Genomic DNA, 18,312 nt, shown 5'->3' with positions numbered 1-18,312 from the left:
CTCCAGCCCCTCACTTTTTAGATTTCTTTTTATTTGTGTGTGTGTGTGTGTGTGTGTGTGTGCATGCGCGCAAACATGCAAGTGCCCATGAGAGCCAGAAGAAGACAGAGGACCGCCTGGATCTGAAGCTATAGATGGTTGTGAGGCACCTGACGTGGGTGCTGAAAACCAAACTCTGCAAGAGTAGGAAGCACCCTCAACCACTGAGTCATCTCTCCAGTCCTGCAAAGACTGGTTTCTGCCCCAAGCTTACAGTTCAGCTTTGGGAAAGCCACTAAACCTCTCTTGACCCCCACCTAACCACCAGCAACTGGTGTGTTTATTAATTCACCAGATTTGTATGCCACCACCTGCCTATGCATCAGGCATGAGTGTTAAGGGCCCTTTAGGGACTGACAGCGGCTGTCTTCAGTATATGGAGGAAGCTGGACAAATAACCAAAGAGTAAGTGTGAGGAACACCACCCTGCTGGGAGGAGGCGGCCAGGAGGCTGAAGCAGGAAAGGAAGGAACTAATCTGGCTGGAAACTTGTAAACAGTGAAGCACTCACTGCCCCTGACCCCAGACCTCACGGGGCTGTCTTCCTTCACAACGTGCCAGCGAAGTGAAGGTCTGTGTAGACGCCACCCCTGAACATACTCAGAGTGCAGAGCCCTTCCTCCAGCCGCACAGGTCACCCTCATGATTCTGGAGTGTGAGACAAACTGAGTGACCACAGGATATTCAGAGCTTGAGCTAAGTATGACTTTGATCCTATCTGTGGGAAGCAGAGAGGCTTTGACTTTGCCAGGGTGCTCTAGGAATGGCTCTGGGCTCTGACAAGCGCCCCTCCTCCCCCGTGCTCACTTGCTCTTTGTCCTGTCCGACCGCCAGGAGTCCCTCAGAAAGTCCCTGGGTGTGAGAAAATCTCTGGGCAGGGTGAAGACAGCCAAACAGAACAATGGACTCTGGTCAGCCTGGCAGGGAGAGGAGACAGATAGGGCGGGGCGAGGGTAACAGGTGCTCCGTCTGGAGCAGGGGTGGGGAGGGGCTGAGCTTGCAGGGTGGTTGTGATGTATGCAGGCAGAGGTGAGCCTCCAGCTGAGCTGGCCCCTGAGACACTTTAAGCCATCATCCAGGTATGGCTCTTGACGATGGCAATGTTCCAAGAGCATGTCCTTTTCACCTAGAACTTTCTCTGTATCTTCAACCACCCCCTTTCCCATGGCTACATCAACAGGAGGGCAGGAATGTGGCAGCAGGCTGGGGGTCTCCGGGGGGGCTGTGACTTGGGCTGAATTCATTATGGGCTATGCTAATTCAGCATCAGCCTAGAACAACAGCCACGTTATCTGCTTTTGATTCTGCAGCAGGGCAGGGATCCCCTGGTTGGCCCTTCGGTTTTTGCTGCCATTGGAATGAATTCAGCTGGGGCCTTCCACTTGCTTGGAGAGAAACTGAAGTTTCTCTTTCCCTTCACGTAGTTTTGGGGCCTTTCTATATGTTCTCAGTAGAATTTGCAAATGGCAGTCCAGGGCTGCCAAGGTAGCGAAGTCAGATCCTTTTAATATTTAGGTTTTATGCTAAGAATACACACACACACACACACACACACACACACACACACACCACACACACACACACACAAACACATACCACACACACACACACACACACACACCACACACACACACACACACACACACACACACACACGTATCAGTGGTGGGAAATTTGCATGTTCCAAGCTCCAGCTTCAATTCCCACAAAATTAAAAGTTAAAGATAAATAAGTAAGTAAGAAAAGACTTAGGTTTAACATGTACCTGCTTCTACAGCATCCTGCATTTAAAGTACATTACCCTGAGCCAGGCAAGGTGTCATATGCCTATACTCTCAGCACTCAGGAGGCTGAGGCAGGAGGCTGGTAAACTCCAGGCCAGTATGGGCAAGATCAAGTAATGAAACACGGGCCAACACAAAACTCAGTAGGGAAAGGTGGTTGCCACTTGACGCCCTGAACTCCATCCCCAGGACCCACATGGATGGAGAGAACCAGCTCTTGCAAACTGTCCTCTGATGTGTGTGAACACACACACACACACACACACACGTGAAAATAAATTTAATTTTTTGCAAAAAAGAAACAAAATGAAAATACACTGTCCTAATCAAAGCCATAGGCTCAGCCCAGATTCAAGATGAGTGTGAAGGCCTGGCTGTGAGACCCAGGCACCGGGGTTTCCTGGGACCACTGGTTGGATGAGGATATCTCATCGATAGGAGAGAGGCCATACGGGGACGTGGCCCTGTCATCCCACCACCTTCTCTGCGGGCCTGGCCCTCTCACCTCCTGTGTTTCAGTCTTCACCTTAGAAAGCATCTCTAGGAGCCGGGCGATGGAGGCGCACGCCTTTAATCCCAGCACTTGGGAGACAGAGGCAGGAGGATCTCTGGGAGTTCGAGACCAGCCTGGTCTACAGAGCTAGTTCCAGGACAGGCTCCAAAGCCACAGAGAAACCCTGTCTCGAAAGAAAAAAAAAAAAAAAGAAAAGAAAGCATCTCTAGGGACCACACACTTTGACAGGGGGCAGACACCTTTTTGGAGCCTTTTAAAAGGGAGAAGGACAGGGTTTCCCAATAGTCTAGCGCATAAGCTCGAACTCCTGTGCCCAACCAGAGAAGTCCCCACGTCTGGGGCTGCTTCCCATGTTGTCTCCCCTGGGCATTGACAGTCCCAAGAAAACACAAAGAAGGTGGAAGAGGAAGAGGAAAGTGAGGAGGAGGAGGAGGAGGAGGAGGAGGAGGAGGAGGAGGAGGAGAAGGAGGAGGAGGAGGAGGAAGAGGAGGAGGAAGAGGAGCAGAAGAAAGAAGGCTTATAGATTTGGCCAAGGTGTGTGTGGGGGGATTCAAAAGAAAATATTTCACAGATATAGCATCTAACCGTACTGCGGCGGATATAGCATCTAACCGTACTGCGGCAGCATGCTAAAGTTTGCCAACATGACCTCCCTAGCAGGAGCCACCATCACTTTTACAGAGAAGAGACTATGGCTAAAAGACAGGGTGGACGAATTTCTCCAGGACTCAGAAGTGCCAGGCTTTGAGGCCAGGTGACCTGCTTCTGGATCCCAGGAGCTACCCAGGTCCCCTGAGTCACTGTCCTTGCTTCATTGGGGAACCCAGCTTTTCTTTCCTCCTCTTTTTTTTTTTAAGCCCTAAGTGGGGCTTTCCACCCTCTGTCTTAGCAGGAGAGTCAAGCCTCCCTGTTTGTCACTCTGCTTAGTAACTGCTTCTAAGAATCAGTTAATTAGAAAATCATCCTTAACTTGATCCTTCAAGTCTTCAACCAGTATCTCTTCTGAGTCTTCCTGTATCAATGTACACAATCACCACACACGTGGTACACACACACACACACACACACACACCAAGAAGCGTGGCATATGCTTGTCTTCCCAGTTTGGAACATTTTGTCTAATGAGTATGTGACCTAAAAAGACAAACAGTGCTGGGAATCAGAGACTAAACACAGGAGGAATTTCCCCTCCAAGCTCCTGCTGCGGCACGGAACCCTGGCACCTGTTGCAGGACAGAACCCGGCTCCTGAGTCTGCACTTAAGAGCCTTCAGTCTCACATCTGTGAAAAGGGGCCAGGGGGAAAATGTCTGTAACTTTGACCTTGGCCTTTTCTGCTCTGATGGGACCCACTGAGAGCTGTATGATCTCCCTGATTCATTTGCAACAGAGAAACAGCTTCAATCTAGTGGCTTTGGGTGTTTCTCCTCTTGGACTCTCGGAGTGCAGTGGTCCCCCTCAGGAGCAGTGACAGACAAGGAGGGAATGGTGGTACCCGACAGAGGAAGCCAGCCCTGGGCTGGTTTCCTCGTTTATGTGGTGATAAAAGTACTCGGTGTGGTAAGGAGAGAAGAAACGGCACTTCCGGGGCATCTTATTTTGTGACCGGCACAGTTTTTGATCCTACACAAATGTGACTTGATTCCCTCTTGTGGACAGAGGCATTTTCATTCTCGTTTCTCAGGCTCAGGTGAGTCACACAGTTGGTTTGTGATGAATCCTAAGAATTCAAAACAGAATCTTGGCATGAAACTGGAGAGCGAATATTTTGAAGTTCTCCTCCTAGGTGCCAGGATCTCTGGAGGGAGAGTAGGACCCTGTGGGTGTTTCTGAATGGCGGAGAGCAGAAAACAGCATTCCCGGACCTGTTCTGCCCGCCAGCTCCGACCTGGGGTGTATGGCCACCAGGTGGCGCTGTGGGCCAGATGCCACGCCAGAAGCACTACCCGTGAGGCTTTGGGTCTAAGGCAGGCAAGAGGCTATATAGACAAAGTTCTGATGTCTCAGGTCACAGGGCAAGGCCGTCCCCTCTGTGTCCCCATCCTCACCCCAGAGCCTCCATCCCTGGCCCGTTTTTTGATTTTTATTTTGTCTAACGCATCGCAGGCTCACCTCCAACCTGGCTGCCCCAGACCATCACGACAGCCATGATCCTGGCTCTGCCTCAGGAGTGCCGGCATCACCGGTGTGCACCACCAGCTTCCCTGCTCCAGTTGCAACCCGAGTGCTGAGATCTTTCCCTACCCCCTAACCCAACCCCACATCTAGGCTTGGTCCCTATCTTTAATTTTTTTTATGTGGCTTTAAAAAAAATTTTTTTTATGAGGCTTCCCTCTTCCCCACCTGAGGAAATACAGGGACCAGGACCCTTCCTTCTCAGCTCTTTCTGCAAAGAGTCCAGAACAACAACGGGCATCCATCCAGGGAGTTAGATAGATATTCTTGCCAACGCAGTCACCATGGGAGATTTATTAACAAGAAACCCAGGACTCTGGGCCATTGACCCCTCACCCATGACCTTTCCTAAGTTAAACTTTTCTTTAACTAGGGATCCTGTGTGACCCCCGGGTCAGAGACCCCAGGGGTTATACTCTGCAGCTCAGTGCACTGCCTGGCATTGTAGGCATCAGCAACAGACGGCTGTCCGTGGAGATGACAGTGGTGGATACCTCTCTAGACTGGCCAGTCTCAAGAACCAACCTGCCGACAACCCAAAGCCCCTAAGGAGCCAGAAGTGAGCTGTCACTCAAGTGTGAGGTCACTGGAGGTGTGCAAACAGGAGTTAGAGACCACAGCAGCTCAAGGCCCGTGATGGCCAAAGCTGACAAGAGGGAGCTGAGGGAGACTTTGGAAAAGCTTCTAAGGCACGTTAGGAACTGGATGTCCTAGATGAGAGAGAGTTGAGGGACAGGATAAGGACAGAGTTCCACAGCTACAGCCGGAACCAAGACAAGGGTGTGTGCCAGGGCCTCACGGCTGAAGATGCATAGACGGTGGACAGGGGTGGGTAACTTGGATGGGGGTGGAGAAAGTGAACAGCGTGCAGGCTACAACGCGAGGGTTACCTACCCAAGTACCTGCCTCCCGTATCACCATACACACCCGACTCTGGAAGACTCTTGGCCTTTTAGGGAGAACAAGCTGCCCAAAGTGGGGTCTAGCTTGTCCTCGTAGCCCCAGTCCTGGTCCAGCGATCGTCAGCAAATTCCGGTGCAATGATGGGACAAAAAGCATTCTTTTATGTATTTATTAAACCAAGGACCACTCAGGGGCTGGGCAGAGCTAGTGTGGGAAGACAGAGCTCTCACTGCCTCGTGAGCATCTCCAGGGCCAGCCCCAGTGCCCACGTGGTCACCGATAGCTGGCTTCTTCCCAGTACCCCCAACACGAGCCCGGAAGAGTCTTACAAAAGTGAGCAAATCCGTTTCTCTTCGTTTCCATCCCTGGCCAGCAGAGGTGGGGGTTAAAAGTGACAGTTGGTGAAGAAAAGGCAATGACTCTTACAAGATGAAGAAGACAAAGGAAGAAACCCAGGGCTGGAGAACTGAGATGCGACCCCGGGGATAAACACAACGGGAAGGGGAAACCCTGTCTCTCTCTGCCCCACTCCTAGAGGACTGACGGGCCCTCAGCAAGTCCACAAGTCCCCTTGGAGCGCACGGCAGGACAGCCACAATTCCACAGACTTCTTAGGAAGCATCTTGAGGCAGGGTCTCTGGGGAGAGTCTGCACCTTTCCAGTCTTGATGCTATGGGGCCCCCACCTGAGAAACTGACGGGCTTGGGACTGGTGTGTCCCGAGCTTCTGAGGCTCTGAAGGGTGGACTGACTTTGCTCGTATCATAAACTGGCCACTGGACCTAGAGTCCCACCTCCCCCCCCCCCCCCCCCGTGACCTTGTCACATGAAGGGAAAGAGCACGGACAAGGTAACAGGGTGCCCAGCGAGGAGGAGGGATGGATGTCAGAGAGGAAGTACACAGCCCCCAACCTCAGCAGGAGGCTGGGCTCTCCATGCCTCTAAAGACCTCAGGTGAGCACATTTGCTGCTCCCGGTCCCTTATTCCCATCTGTCCTCCGAGGAGGCCGGATTTGATTTTCTCTCTAAACCCTTCTATATAATTAAGAGTCTATCCATGATTCCATGAGAATGGGGAAGAAGCTGGCCTCACGGGCCCAGAGCACAGACAATGTGAGGAGACACTGCGCTCAAAGGAGCCCTCAGTCAGACGACCCGAGTCAGCATTTGCAACGGTGGAGCCCACCCACCCTCTCACACCACGGGTCAGGTCAGCCCGGACCAAAGAGAAGGCACTTAGGGACAACTAGGGCAGGGGCACGGGAAGGGACCAGAGTCTGGTTGGCATCAATGTCCCTCTGCTTACAGTTCCGGGAAGTGAGCCACTAAGACAAACGGGAAGATTTCGCTACTGGGTATAGGCCCCAGGTAGTAACGCTATCCCTGGCCCACAGCTTTACTGAGATGACGCCACACAGGCCTGTGGACCCCCCACAGGCATTGGCACATTAAAATATAAGTTAGCTGGGACCTGAGCGAGCCCAGGACGACAGTCTGTCCAGTGGCCCCAGGCCACGCCATTTGTCACAAGATGTCTGGGCCCCTGGCAGCAAACTCCTGAGTGTCACCACAGTGTAGGACTATCTTAGGGCTGAAGCCAGGCTGCCGGGGGTAGGCACCCTCCCGCACCAGGCGCCGGCACTGCACATCTTGGCCCACACTGACGCTCTGTAAAGCAGGGAGGTGATGGAGCAGCATCTCAGGTAGGGGTACCAGGTTGGTACCCGACAGGTCTAGTTCCTGCAGCAAGCCCAGGCCCGAAAACACCTCGGCTCCTGCCCACTTGAGCTTAGGGTTGCCTGACAAGTCCAGGACCTGCAGGCCTGGGAGCTCCCGGAAGCCATGGGGTACTAACTGGAGGGCACTCTGTAGGCTGGCCAGGGACAGGTGGATGAGGCCCTCCAGCCCCATGAAGGCACCTGGGTTGATGGCAGCCAGGGGGTTCCCATCCAGGCTGAGGTAACGCAGGGGCAGGTCTCGGAGATCGGGCACAGCGCGGAGCCGGTTCCAGGCCAGGTTCAGGCTTTGAATGGTAGGTGCAGACAGGCTGACCCGGGGCTGATGGGGGAGCAGGCGGTGGATAAGGTTGTGGGACAGATCCACATGCAGTGCCCGGCCCTGGCTGTGGGTGGAGAAGGCAGATATGGAGACCTCCCGTAGTCGGTTATGGCTGAGGTTGACGTCACTCAGGGAGGTGGTGGTGAAAATCTCAGCCGGCAGGGCTGCCAGGCCATTGTGGCTGAGGTCGAGAGACTCCAGGTAGCGCAGGCGGGAGAAGGCAGTGGGTGCAATGTTGGCGAGGAGATTGTGACTGAGATCCAGGCCTGCCAGCGTGGTATAGCCCGGCCCCCCCAGCACCAACTCATTCACTGTCTCCAGCCGGTTGGAAGACAGGTCCAGGTGGGCTGTGTCCAGAGGGATGGGCACAGGCACAATGTGGGGGCCCAAGCTGCTGCAGTCCACCCGAGTCAGGCTGAAGCTGTCAAAGAGGCCGAAAGTCTCCTCCTCACACTGGCACCCGGGAAAGCATGGCCGGGTGGTCCGCACTCCGCCGGCAGCCAGGAGCAGCAGGAACAGGGAGCGCCACATGGCGGCACCTGGAAAGAGAGCCACGGGTGAGGGGTGAATGTGCCAGACACGCTCATCCTGCCCTGTAAGGCACAGCTGGGATGCACCCCAGCTCCTGAACACTCCTAACTCCTACCCTGATCATCTTTTTTCTGGCCTCAATCTCCACACCTGCAAGGTTAAAGGGGTTAGGTCAGGGGGGCAGATCTTCAGCTGGGAGCATCAGATGCAAGCGGCCTGCTCTGGTTGAAGGGAGGGTACCTGGACATCTTGCCGTGAAACCTGCTGATCCAGGGCTCAGAGGCTGCTGGGGACCCAGGTATGCCGGAAAGGCGTTCACAGTACAGGGGCCAAGTTAGGGGGGCTTCATTAGCTTTGACCGAAAAGATGCCACAGGCTAGGAGCTGGGTCACCTCAGGGCACGGTCTCCTCCAACCCTCACAACCATCTACAAGGCGGGGTCCTGTCTCGATCTGACAAGAGAGAACTGAGCCTTGAAGGGCTGGAGCAAGCCTGGATGCAGCTAAGCAAGGCGGTACCAGGTGGAGCAGACCTGGATGCAGCTAAGCAAGGTGGTGCCAGGTGGAGTAGACACAAGAGCCAGGATCCTTTTCTGTCAATGGCAGGGAATGAGCCCACTCCTCCTGCAGTGACTGCCCTTATACCTCCCACCTTAGCATCTTCCCCTCTTGGAGACCCGGTGTCTAAACTCCCAGAGAGGCTCGCGGGACACCCATCACCCTAAGCCCCTGATTTCCTGCCTGTGCCCTACTCCTGGCTAACAGCTGGCTGACCTCTCTGTCCCTTTCCCCTTTAACTGCGAAAGGCAACTGGCTTGTTACCCCACTGTGCAGAAGAAATGGGGCTCAGGAAGAACAAGGACCTTGCCAACAAACAAGCACAAAACAGTCTTGAATTACACCTAGGCCTGCTCAGTTCTTCTGCCTCAGTCTCTTGCCTCCAGCAGGCCTGGTGGGAAGCAGGGCAGAGTCCAGGAGGGACTTCCCTCACAGATGCTGCAACTCAACCCACAGACCCACCCCTCGACCTCAGTTCCTTCTGTGAGATTACATATGCCTGACACTATGTGTATGCTGTCACATCTAAGGGTTGCATAGGTCAGGCACACTCAAGGTCTGCGTTCACGTCTAGTTAAAGTCTTGCGGCACAGGTGCCGCTGTGAGGTTTTAGCATGGGCACGCACAAGAGGGTTATGCAGTGAGGACCTCTATGTGGCCCCCTCCTCTGCTAGGCAGTCACTCAGGAGATAGAAGGCTCTTCACTGGGTGGCCTGCCCTCCTGCCTGTTTCCCTTTCATGGGCCTCCAGGGAAGAAGATAGGGTGAGGTGGGAGGGGTGAGGACCTGCCCACCTTCTAGACTGGGGGCAGGGGAGCAGCTGGGTAACACTGCCTGCCTTGCATGAAACTTTAAAGGGGCAGACACTTGATCTGCACCCTGGCTCTGTCCTGGGCCAGAGAGAAGTGCAGCTGGGCTCTTCTCCCTTGCTCCACCCTGGGGCCCTTCTCATCCACCCCTTCCTTTCATAGAGACCAATTCGAGGATTAAACCCTGCCCAGGTGCATCCTGGGCCTGGTCCCAGCCAAGGCAGGACAGAGCGTTCCAATGTTTGCACCATGAGGAAAATATTAAGTTGCTCCAGGCCCCTTTTGTTCCCCAGGGAGCTCTTCAAGTGTTCATTACCACCACCCCTACCCCGCCCCCCAGCTAAGCGGATCTGTTCTTACCCACCCTCCCTGGGGGTTTAAACAAACAGCACAAAGGGTCCAGAGATTACCCTTTGGTTCCCAGAGGTGGTTATACAATGTGTCCACAGAATGCCAAGCTGCTTCTCCCAAACTCTAGCTTATATAACCGGCCGGGCAAACAGGGCACAGATGTTTCTCTCCTCCAGGCCCCAGCCCTGTGCTCCACACGGGACGGCAAGGTCTGTCCTGCCAGCCACACACAGGTCCACAAAGCCCCGCACACCGTATCCGTGAAGAGCCGAGCACATCCCTCCCGGATGCAGAGGTCCTCGTGCTGAGATAATGGGGGCAGGAGCACAAGCGGAATCCCACCTGGGCCACTTGGCTGATACACACACTAGGCCAGGGCCTTGCTCTGCTGTGCCATGGACATCTCCCAGAGCCACCACTGTCGTACTTAGACCCTGGGGAACTCTAGTGGGAAACAGGAGGTGACAGCCAGCCGCTCTCACAAAGTCTGCCCAGTGAGACCAACTGTCCCATCCCTGGTTAAAGGATCCGAAGAGTCACTTACTTGCCAACCTGTGTGATTTGGAGACCCTACGGGGGCAGGGGTGGATGACAGTTCTTCTAAGAGCTGCCGTAAGCACTCTGTGTCTTCCTACAGGAGACATTCTCAGTACAGCCAAGGCACTGACGGATATACAGAGTGGGCCGCTGCGTCTCTCCAGGCTGGATGGCGGACCGAGAGCACCGCCCACCCATTCTCCTCCCACCCCCACCCCCCCACACACCATGCTTCGCCACACTCCATCCAGGACTTGCTGGTAACATAGCAATGGAGCAACTGTGTCGGGACAAGTCCAGTCACTGTTCCGCCTGGACTGTGGCGGTCACCAGTCCTTTCCTCTCTAAGAAACTCTGTTTCCCACCTTCACAATGAGGGGTTTAGTACTGATCCTAGCACAGACCATGGGGCTAAGCCTTGTCAGGGTGTGAGTGGGTAAGAATCTTAGGGCCCCTATTCATAGCAAACGCCATGAACATCTCGAACCCGTGAGGCTTAGGTTTCTGAGACGTTCACAGTTTTATTTCCAGCAGTTTGATCCCCTCATCTCTGTCCCAGCATGCCTGCGGCCCAGCCTCCAGTCTGGGATCTCTACTCTGGGAGAGAACGCAATGCAGACATTCAGGCAGGTGATGCAGACAGGCGGCCACCAAGGATGCCTGGGGGCCAGAGAGACCTCTGGTCCAGAGATCTTTTCTACAAACCTCGCTCTGCACAAAAAAGACAGTCAAAGATCAACAGAACTAGGCAAGATACTTCACACAGCTCCAGCCTGGAAGACGGCGGGCCCTGTGAGGCCCAACCATGAGCTATTAGAGGCCCACCACGTCAAGTCCACAGTGACCGAAGGTGGAGCATGAATGGCGTGAATGGGATGGGTCTGGCAGCTCCAGGGGGCTCTCTCCACATCACATCCCGAATCTGTCATGACTGTTTGCAAGACGACTGAGATCATCTTCTCCCAGACAGAAGGCCTCTGGAAGCTGCAGATGCCCTTCTCCCGTCCCTGTCTGAATCCTCAAAAGGAATGAGCCCTCTCTGTCATCTGGGTAGCAACTTCCCCAACACACCCACGGTTGTTCATGCCGTCCACAGACGCAGGGAATTCCAGGCCCTTGAGCTGCAGCGCCCTTGGAGATGATGGATGCCCGAGGCCCAGGGGGATGCAAAGGAAAGACATTAGGAGGACAAGGCCCAGGAACTGGAACCCACCACCTCACACTGCCCCGTGCATCACACACACCTCCCCACCCATCCCTGCCCGGCCCGTAGAACAAAGCCCTCTCTGTTCGCACAGTCTCCCACCACCCCTCCTTCCTGGCCTCTCGCACCTCAGGCTACCAATAGGCCTCCTTGAGAGGCAACTGAGAAAATTCAAATTTCAAACATCAAGTGTGAGCCGCTCCCCTCCTTAACCTAGGCTTCCTTCCCCACCTGGGGTCGAAGTCAGACCTGGGCGCCAGGAGGCAGCAACAGAAACCCAGCAAGAAGCCACGTGGGTCAGCTACTAGACCAAGGGCCAGCTGGGAATCCAGCCCTGCCCACTGGAGCCTCAGAGTCCTCCACAGGGACAAGAAGTGATGGCTGGGGAAAAGACAGTGACAGTGTATCCTGCTCCGTAAATGCTTAGACCCTGGCGGCCACCAACAGCCATGATTTTCTAAACTTTCTGGAGGTGGTGACTTATCCTTCATGTTCCACCAGGTTCCTGTACACAGAACCAAGCATCCCGCGGGTCCACAGTTCACACTGACCTCTCAGACACAGGTCTGCTGGTGAGGCCCCAGCCACCCTCCTCTTCTGTAGACACCTCTCTGGGATTAGAGGCTGAAGTCCAGGCTTTCCCTGGGTCTGCCTGCCAGGCCCTGGTACAGGGTGCCATAGCACTTCTGACTTACAAAACTTTCTAGCTTTTGCTAACATCTACATGGAACCTCTGGTGCAGGAGCCAGATGGGCTGGGGAATCGCTGTGGGTGGGCCCGGTGCCCAACACCCACCTAGGACGGGGCTTTCTATCAGCTGGCCGCTCCTCAACCCGATGCAGCCTTGCCCCTCACTCCCCTCAGTTATGAGCATCCTGACAGCAATGACATCCACAGGGAGAAATTTCAGAAGTGTCCTGCCCTCCAACCACGTAGTTCTGGAAATTAGAATTTGGGGGACATACTCAGAGCCTCCAGGGCAGGCTTTCTCTACAGAATCGATATGGCAAGCACATCAGCTCCCCGACAGCCCTTAACCGTGGTGATTATTATCCCCACTGCACAGGCAAACAGCAGCACGCTACTCAGCCAGGTAACAGAGGGACCAGACCTAGATCTGTGAGCTTGGCCTCCACTTAGAAACGGGCAGTGTGGACAGGCCCTCAGAGCTGGGAAGGCTGGACTGTAATGACATGTTTACCTTCCAGTCCTCTGTGGGCAGGGAGGGGGGTAGGATTTTTTATTTTTTCCCCCTGGATCAGGTACTATATTAAGATACACCGAGTACTGACTGGGTGTGGTGGTGTCTTTAATCCCAGCACTCAAAAGACAGCGGCAGGAGGAGCTCTCTGAGTTCAAGAGTTCGAGGCCAGCCTGGTTCACACAGAGAGTTCCGCAGCAGCTGGGCTCTATAGTAAGACCCTGTTTCAAAACAAAAAACCAATCAATCAAACAAAAATGTCTATAAGATCTATCAGGCACACAGACGGAGACACTGTTACCAAAGGACACCTCAGCCTGTCTCAGGAATCCTCAACTGTTAGCTTTGGTCACCCTGCGAAAACCAGGAAGTTAGATGGCATTGCACTTGTCTTATGGCTGTTTAAAGATTCTAGAGAGGTTCAATGATTTGTCCAGGGTCTCACGGTCAGTGAGGAGAGAAAGGCTGGACCCACGTATTCTGAACAGAGCACCTGGCCTCCCTCACAACATCGTAGTTACAGGTGGGGCCTGGAACTTCAGCACCCTCCCACCCAAGGAGTACCAGCTGCAGGAATATAGACAAGGCTCAGACGCTACCTTCTCCTTCCAGCTGATCTTTGGGAAAACTGCCAGGATCCCACCAATCTGAAACAGCACTTGAGAACACAGAGAGAGGCTGCACGGGGCAGAAGAAAGGTTTTGCAGACTGGGTAGCAACCTTGCAGGCTTCCAAAGACTGTGAGGACCGAGTCTGGTCTTGCATCATAGAGAGGAGCCCCCATGCTGCTCCCAACCTGGCCTGTTCCGACTACTTAGGGAAGCAAGAACTTAGCCCGCCGGCATCAACAGGTCTCAGTGCGTGTTCAGTCCTGCCTCTGTGGGTGACTGCAGGGTCAGGAAGGAGATGCTAAAGACACACAGGATGGAGAGCTCAAAAGCCATCCTTAGAGGCCTTGGAATCTCTCAGGGTCCCACGACCAAGCTCCTCTGGGATCTGGAAGTCATGAAGGCCAGAGGAGGCTGCAGCAATGGTGCCACCTATGACCGAAAGGGAATCTGACATCAAAAGAGCAGTCACTCCTGGGCAAGCAGGGTGCTGTGTCTCTCCTCTTCCTCAAGGTGGGTGGCCACCCCACCCTACCTAGGTCAAACTCAGGACACCTCTGTAGCCACCTGCCCTCTGGCCTCCACCTCTGAACACTGCTATAGCTCCGAACCACTGCACTGCCATGCTGGACACCAGCGTACAGACAGCTTCCGATTGAAGATCAAGACCCCACCGCCCACCGCGGTGCCCCATCTAAAACCCATTCCACAAAGACAGCCTCTCAGGCTAGAAGCCTATCACTCCCCGGGGACCTCTGCCTTTGCATAGGCTATTTCTTTTGACAAAGATGGCAAAGCCCCACACCCCTCCTTTTTTGGTCTTCCACAAACTCTCAATTGTTAGACTCAGAAGCTACCTGTTCTATGAGGCCTTCCCAGCCTAACCCAGTCCTCATCCCCTCCCCCCAAAGGCTCACTGGGCTGTGACTGTCGAGGAACGTGTCTGGTGTCCAGCTCCAGTGTGGATACTAGCCTGGGCGGGAGAGGGAGGGGGACTAGAGGAATAAAACGCCATGGGCAGAGAGGACTCCTTCTGCTTCGGGGCCTCCTGGAACTCAGAATTCGGCTTAGTGATAAAACCAGGTGTAAGATTGAGACCCAAGCTATTTCTGCCTCCACTGTGTTCACACAACGCAACCAGACACCCCAAAACCACATCTCAACTTATTAGTGTGTGTATGATCTGCTATGCTATTTAACATCTACAACCTATCAATCCATAACTCCCTCCGAAGGAGACTGAGAATCTGACAGGAGACAGAGGGAGGAAGCCATGGAGCAAGGACACAGCTCCCAGACTTTCTGACTGGAAGACATGCAGACTCCGGCACCATCCGAAAGCCAGGGCCAGGCTTTATACTGACCAAGGCCACCCCTTCCTCCAGGAGTTCTCTGCAGACAGGTTCACTTCAGCCCAAACTGATGCTCTATGATTCAGCCACTGCCTCCCCTCCCAGCCTCTGAGTAACTCCCATGCCTTAACACCCAAACCTTGCCTCCCTGCCCCCACCCCCCCACAAACAAAGGCAACCACCTGTGTGTACCACTTCCAGAACATGCACAGCCCTGCATGTACTGTGGGAGGCTCTTCCTGGCTCGGCTGTGTATTGGAAAACTTCAAAACCCTAAGTGGAATCATGCGCCCTGCCAGGTCCCTCCCGTGGCCCCTCCTATGGAACCTGGAACTTCCAGGGTGGGCCCAGACCTCTTCAGGAAGTATCCCCAATTCCTAGGCTGGGTGTCCTGAGGAAGGATGGTTGAATTCCAACAGGTACATCAGTATGTATGTAATGACTAAGAGAACTGGTCTGGACTCTGTCTCTTGACCAGTCTGTCATGTAAAGATAAGCAACATCAGCTTTGGCCTTTACACGGGTCAGTGCAACAGGGTGGGTGGGAGTCCTGTGGACTCAAGTTCCCCAAGACAGCGCATTCCAGCTCTTCCTAGGAACAAATTAATGCCTGGGAACACAATAGTTTCCGGGCTCTGGGATCACAAGGGAGTGATCACAAGGCACTCAGTACTCCCTCTTTCAAGAGGAAGGACTAGAAACGAAAAAGAAAGTGGCCATCCTTGCCTCTTTCCCAAGTTTGTGGCCAGCTCGTGTCCCTCCGCGCTCTCCTCCCCAAACCCTCTCCCCCCGCCCCCCCCCCCCGCCCCCCCCCCCGCCGTAGTACTGGACAAAGTTCTTGGTTAAAGATTGTGGGGAGGGTTGGAAAAGAAGTGTTTGGCTTATCTTTGCCACCCAGGATCAAAAGCCCAGGCAGGACGGCACCCCTCCCACTCTGAGGGCTTTGTAAGTCTAGACTTATCCTAAAGGATAGCATGGAGCAAGGAAAGCTCTAAGTATGAGTCAGTCGCCTCTGGCCTGGCCAAGTGTCGGCGGGCGCTGGTCTCAGCTAAGCTCCCGGCGCTGGTTACCACCACTGCGCGCTCTGCTCCAGAGGCGGCAAGGAGTTCTTACCCCCATCTTAACAGTGACCGGATCTCAACGGGGCTTGCCCTACCCCGTGGAAAGTGTGCAAGGCCCCCCTCTCCCCAGAGCCCATCCGGGGTTAGGGGTCGCCAGCAGGCCGAATGCAAGCAAGCTTTTGGCCTTTCTCACCTATGGGATCGGAAGCTTGGTCCTCTCAACCCTGGAGTCCGGATAAACGCACAGCGGTACTCGAAACCAAGCAAGTCTCTCCACCAAACTGCCAGATTCCTCCATCCACACTCACTCTGTCCCAGAGGCGCTGGTAGGACATCGGCCAGCAGCGCGCTACTCCCGGGTCTCCAGCCTCAGGCCGGAGCCCAGACCAGCCGCGTCCCTCCCTCCTCCCACTAGGGTCCTGTGAGAGTGTCCAGCATGCTCCGCCCAATCCTGGCCCGGGCCAGTCGCCAGGGACTGCCGATCACCCCCGACCCACCAATCCTATCCCACTCCCTGGCTCCTCGAAGGACCTCCGGAGGTGAGAAAGAGAGAGGAGGGCTGCCAGCAGGCGTTGCCGGAGGAACCCAGAGAAAAGTTTGAAGCCAAGTCGGGGGGAAACGGTGGACAGCAGGGGAAGCGGAGAGTCGGGGCAGCTCAGGCTCTGAGAGCGCACACATGCCCCACGGACACCCAACCCAGACACGTCGACAGGCACAGACCACGTATGCGGACACACGCGGAGCGCCCACCGGTCCCCACAACCAAGCGCCAGGCTGCGGAGCAGGGATACTGGCGCGAGACAGCCCTGCCAAGCCACGCACACACAAAGGCACCGGCAGATGCTGGCTTCTGAACCCAAATCCACCAAAGACCCACTCTAGTGAGATGCACGTGTTCCTACAAAGACCCTGGAGGCGCCGGCCCACGCCCACGGCCCCCAGACGGAGTCTTTGTCTCCTGAAAGCCCTCTCCCCTGCTGCTCCCCTTCCCCCGACCCTGCGCCGCTGTGGCCCGGTGTCCCGGGAAAGTTGAGGGGCCTCGGCGGGACCCGGAACCGCCCCTCGCGCCAGCCCGTCCACGGGACGGGGCGGCGAGGTTGGAGTCCGAGGCTCCAGACATCCCCAGGCACGCCGACCTCGCTGCGCCTCGGAACAGCACCCACCTGGCAGGTCCACAGCTGTCGCCTCGGCACGCTCACCTAGGCGGCCCGGCGCTGGCCGGTGGGCCGGCGCTTTTCTCCGCGCCGCACGTCCCGCCCCGAGTCCCCGCCCGCCGCCGGGCTCCCCTCGCTGGGCACCCAGTGGTTGCCCGGGCTCGCCGCCAAGAGGCTCAGGGAGCGTCGTCAAAGTGCAAGTCTAGCAGGGCGCTCTCGCAGCCCAGCCCCCGCCCGCCGGCCGAGCACGGGTTCCACCCTAGGGAGCGTCTCAAAAGTGCGCGGTTCCCTCCCACTCCACTAAGATTCTCTCTCCGAGCTTCCTGCAACCAGGATCCCTGCCCCCTCTGCCTTCCCCCTTTGGCCGGCCCAGTAATCTCAGCAGATGGCCGCTGGCTTGGGAACATCTGGAGGTCGCCGGAGTGTGTGTGTGTGTGTGTGTGTGTGTGTGTGTGTGTCCGTGCGTGCGCGCGCGCGCGCGCGTGCACACTGAGTTAGTTGGTAAGAATGGGTGGATGAGGATTTTCTCTCAAAGTCTCCGCTCTCCCACTAAAAAAAAGTTTAAAAAAGGGTCTAGAGCCATTAATGTGTGTGTGTGTGTGTGAGAGAGAGAGAGAGAGAGAGAGAGAGAGGAGAGGAGAGGAGAGAGAGAGAGAGAGAGAGAGAGAAAGGAAAGAGAGCTTAAGCAGAAAGCTGGCAGACAGCAAGTGAAGGAGAAAGCAACAGACATAACAGACTTATTTTTTCTTTCCTGGAGGGAATGTCAACTTCTAGCTGCATTTCCAAGAAGGGAAACTGCACTATAGTAGCGGCTTAAGACTTCCCCTCCCTCTGCAGCCTTCCTCTCCAGCCGAAATTTATGCAAGAACAATATATATACATAGATATACGTGTGTGTGTGTGTGTGTGTGTGTGTGTGTGTGTGTGTCCAGACGATGCCAGACTTCAGGGAGCACTTCCCGATAAAGGGTTGGTGGGAGGTTTGGTATTGATTCTGGACCCCCAGGAGCTTGCCACTTTGGAAAGGGCCCCTGGGTGGGGGAAATCCAGCAAGATTCCCCTGCCATGGCCCAAGCTTGTTTCTTTCTTCCTTCTTTGAAAACAAAAATCTTTGCTTGGGCTTGTTTGTGTGTGCCTGAGGAAAAGGAAGCTCTTAGTCGGTAAAATCAGGCTCACACTCAGAAGAAAGCAGATTTTCAGACCCTTGCCTCGTTCGGGGTCAGGGTGTGGCTGTGGGGACTCATCTGGGTTGAACCCAGCTCCTTAGGGGCCCACCTCTGTAAGTTTCCCTGTTTTCCCAGTACTGGGGAGATGGAGGCAGGATAACTATCTGCTTTTAGACAGCCTGGCTACAGAGTGAGACTGTCTCAAGAAGCTAAAAGAAGAAAAGAAGAATTCCATCGTCCAGGGGATTTCTGGGGGCTCTTCTCGCTGTGGCCTAGTCTGAGATGCTTCTGTGTGGGCAGGGTCACCCTTT

At 54.9% G+C, this 18,312-nt stretch overlaps 1 protein-coding gene across 3 annotated transcripts; it reads right to left on the bottom strand.

The window, feature by feature from the left end:
• Window positions 1-5,579: 5,579 nt before the first annotated feature.
• Window positions 5,580-17,041, bottom strand: LOC121442594 (tsukushi-like). 3 transcript variants are annotated; one of them, XM_041647544.1, is made up of 2 exons: window positions 16,845-17,041; window positions 5,580-8,010 (listed from the first exon to the last, which is right to left on the bottom strand). In XM_041647544.1, the coding sequence occupies exon 2, from the start codon at window positions 8,000-8,002 to the stop codon at window positions 6,938-6,940; it is 1,065 nt and encodes a 354-aa protein (XP_041503478.1). In that variant the 5' UTR covers window positions 8,003-8,010; window positions 16,845-17,041; the 3' UTR covers window positions 5,580-6,937. The 3 variants fall into 3 exon arrangements, with proteins under 3 accessions (XP_041503478.1, XP_041504685.1, XP_041505467.1); XM_041648751.1 differs by lacking the exon at window positions 16,845-17,041 and adding an exon at window positions 15,875-16,108; XM_041649533.1 differs by lacking the exon at window positions 16,845-17,041 and adding an exon at window positions 13,260-13,290.
• Between the last annotated feature and the right edge of the window lie 1,271 nt (window positions 17,042-18,312).

This window comes from Microtus oregoni, unplaced genomic scaffold (assembly GCF_018167655.1).
Source record: "Microtus oregoni isolate MIOR12 unplaced genomic scaffold, Mior012 000000F_ref0000247, whole genome shotgun sequence".
NCBI lineage: Eukaryota > Metazoa > Chordata > Mammalia > Rodentia > Cricetidae > Microtus > Microtus oregoni.
Note: the sequence above shows the minus strand (reverse complement) of the source record. Positions and strands in the feature narration are given on the sequence as shown.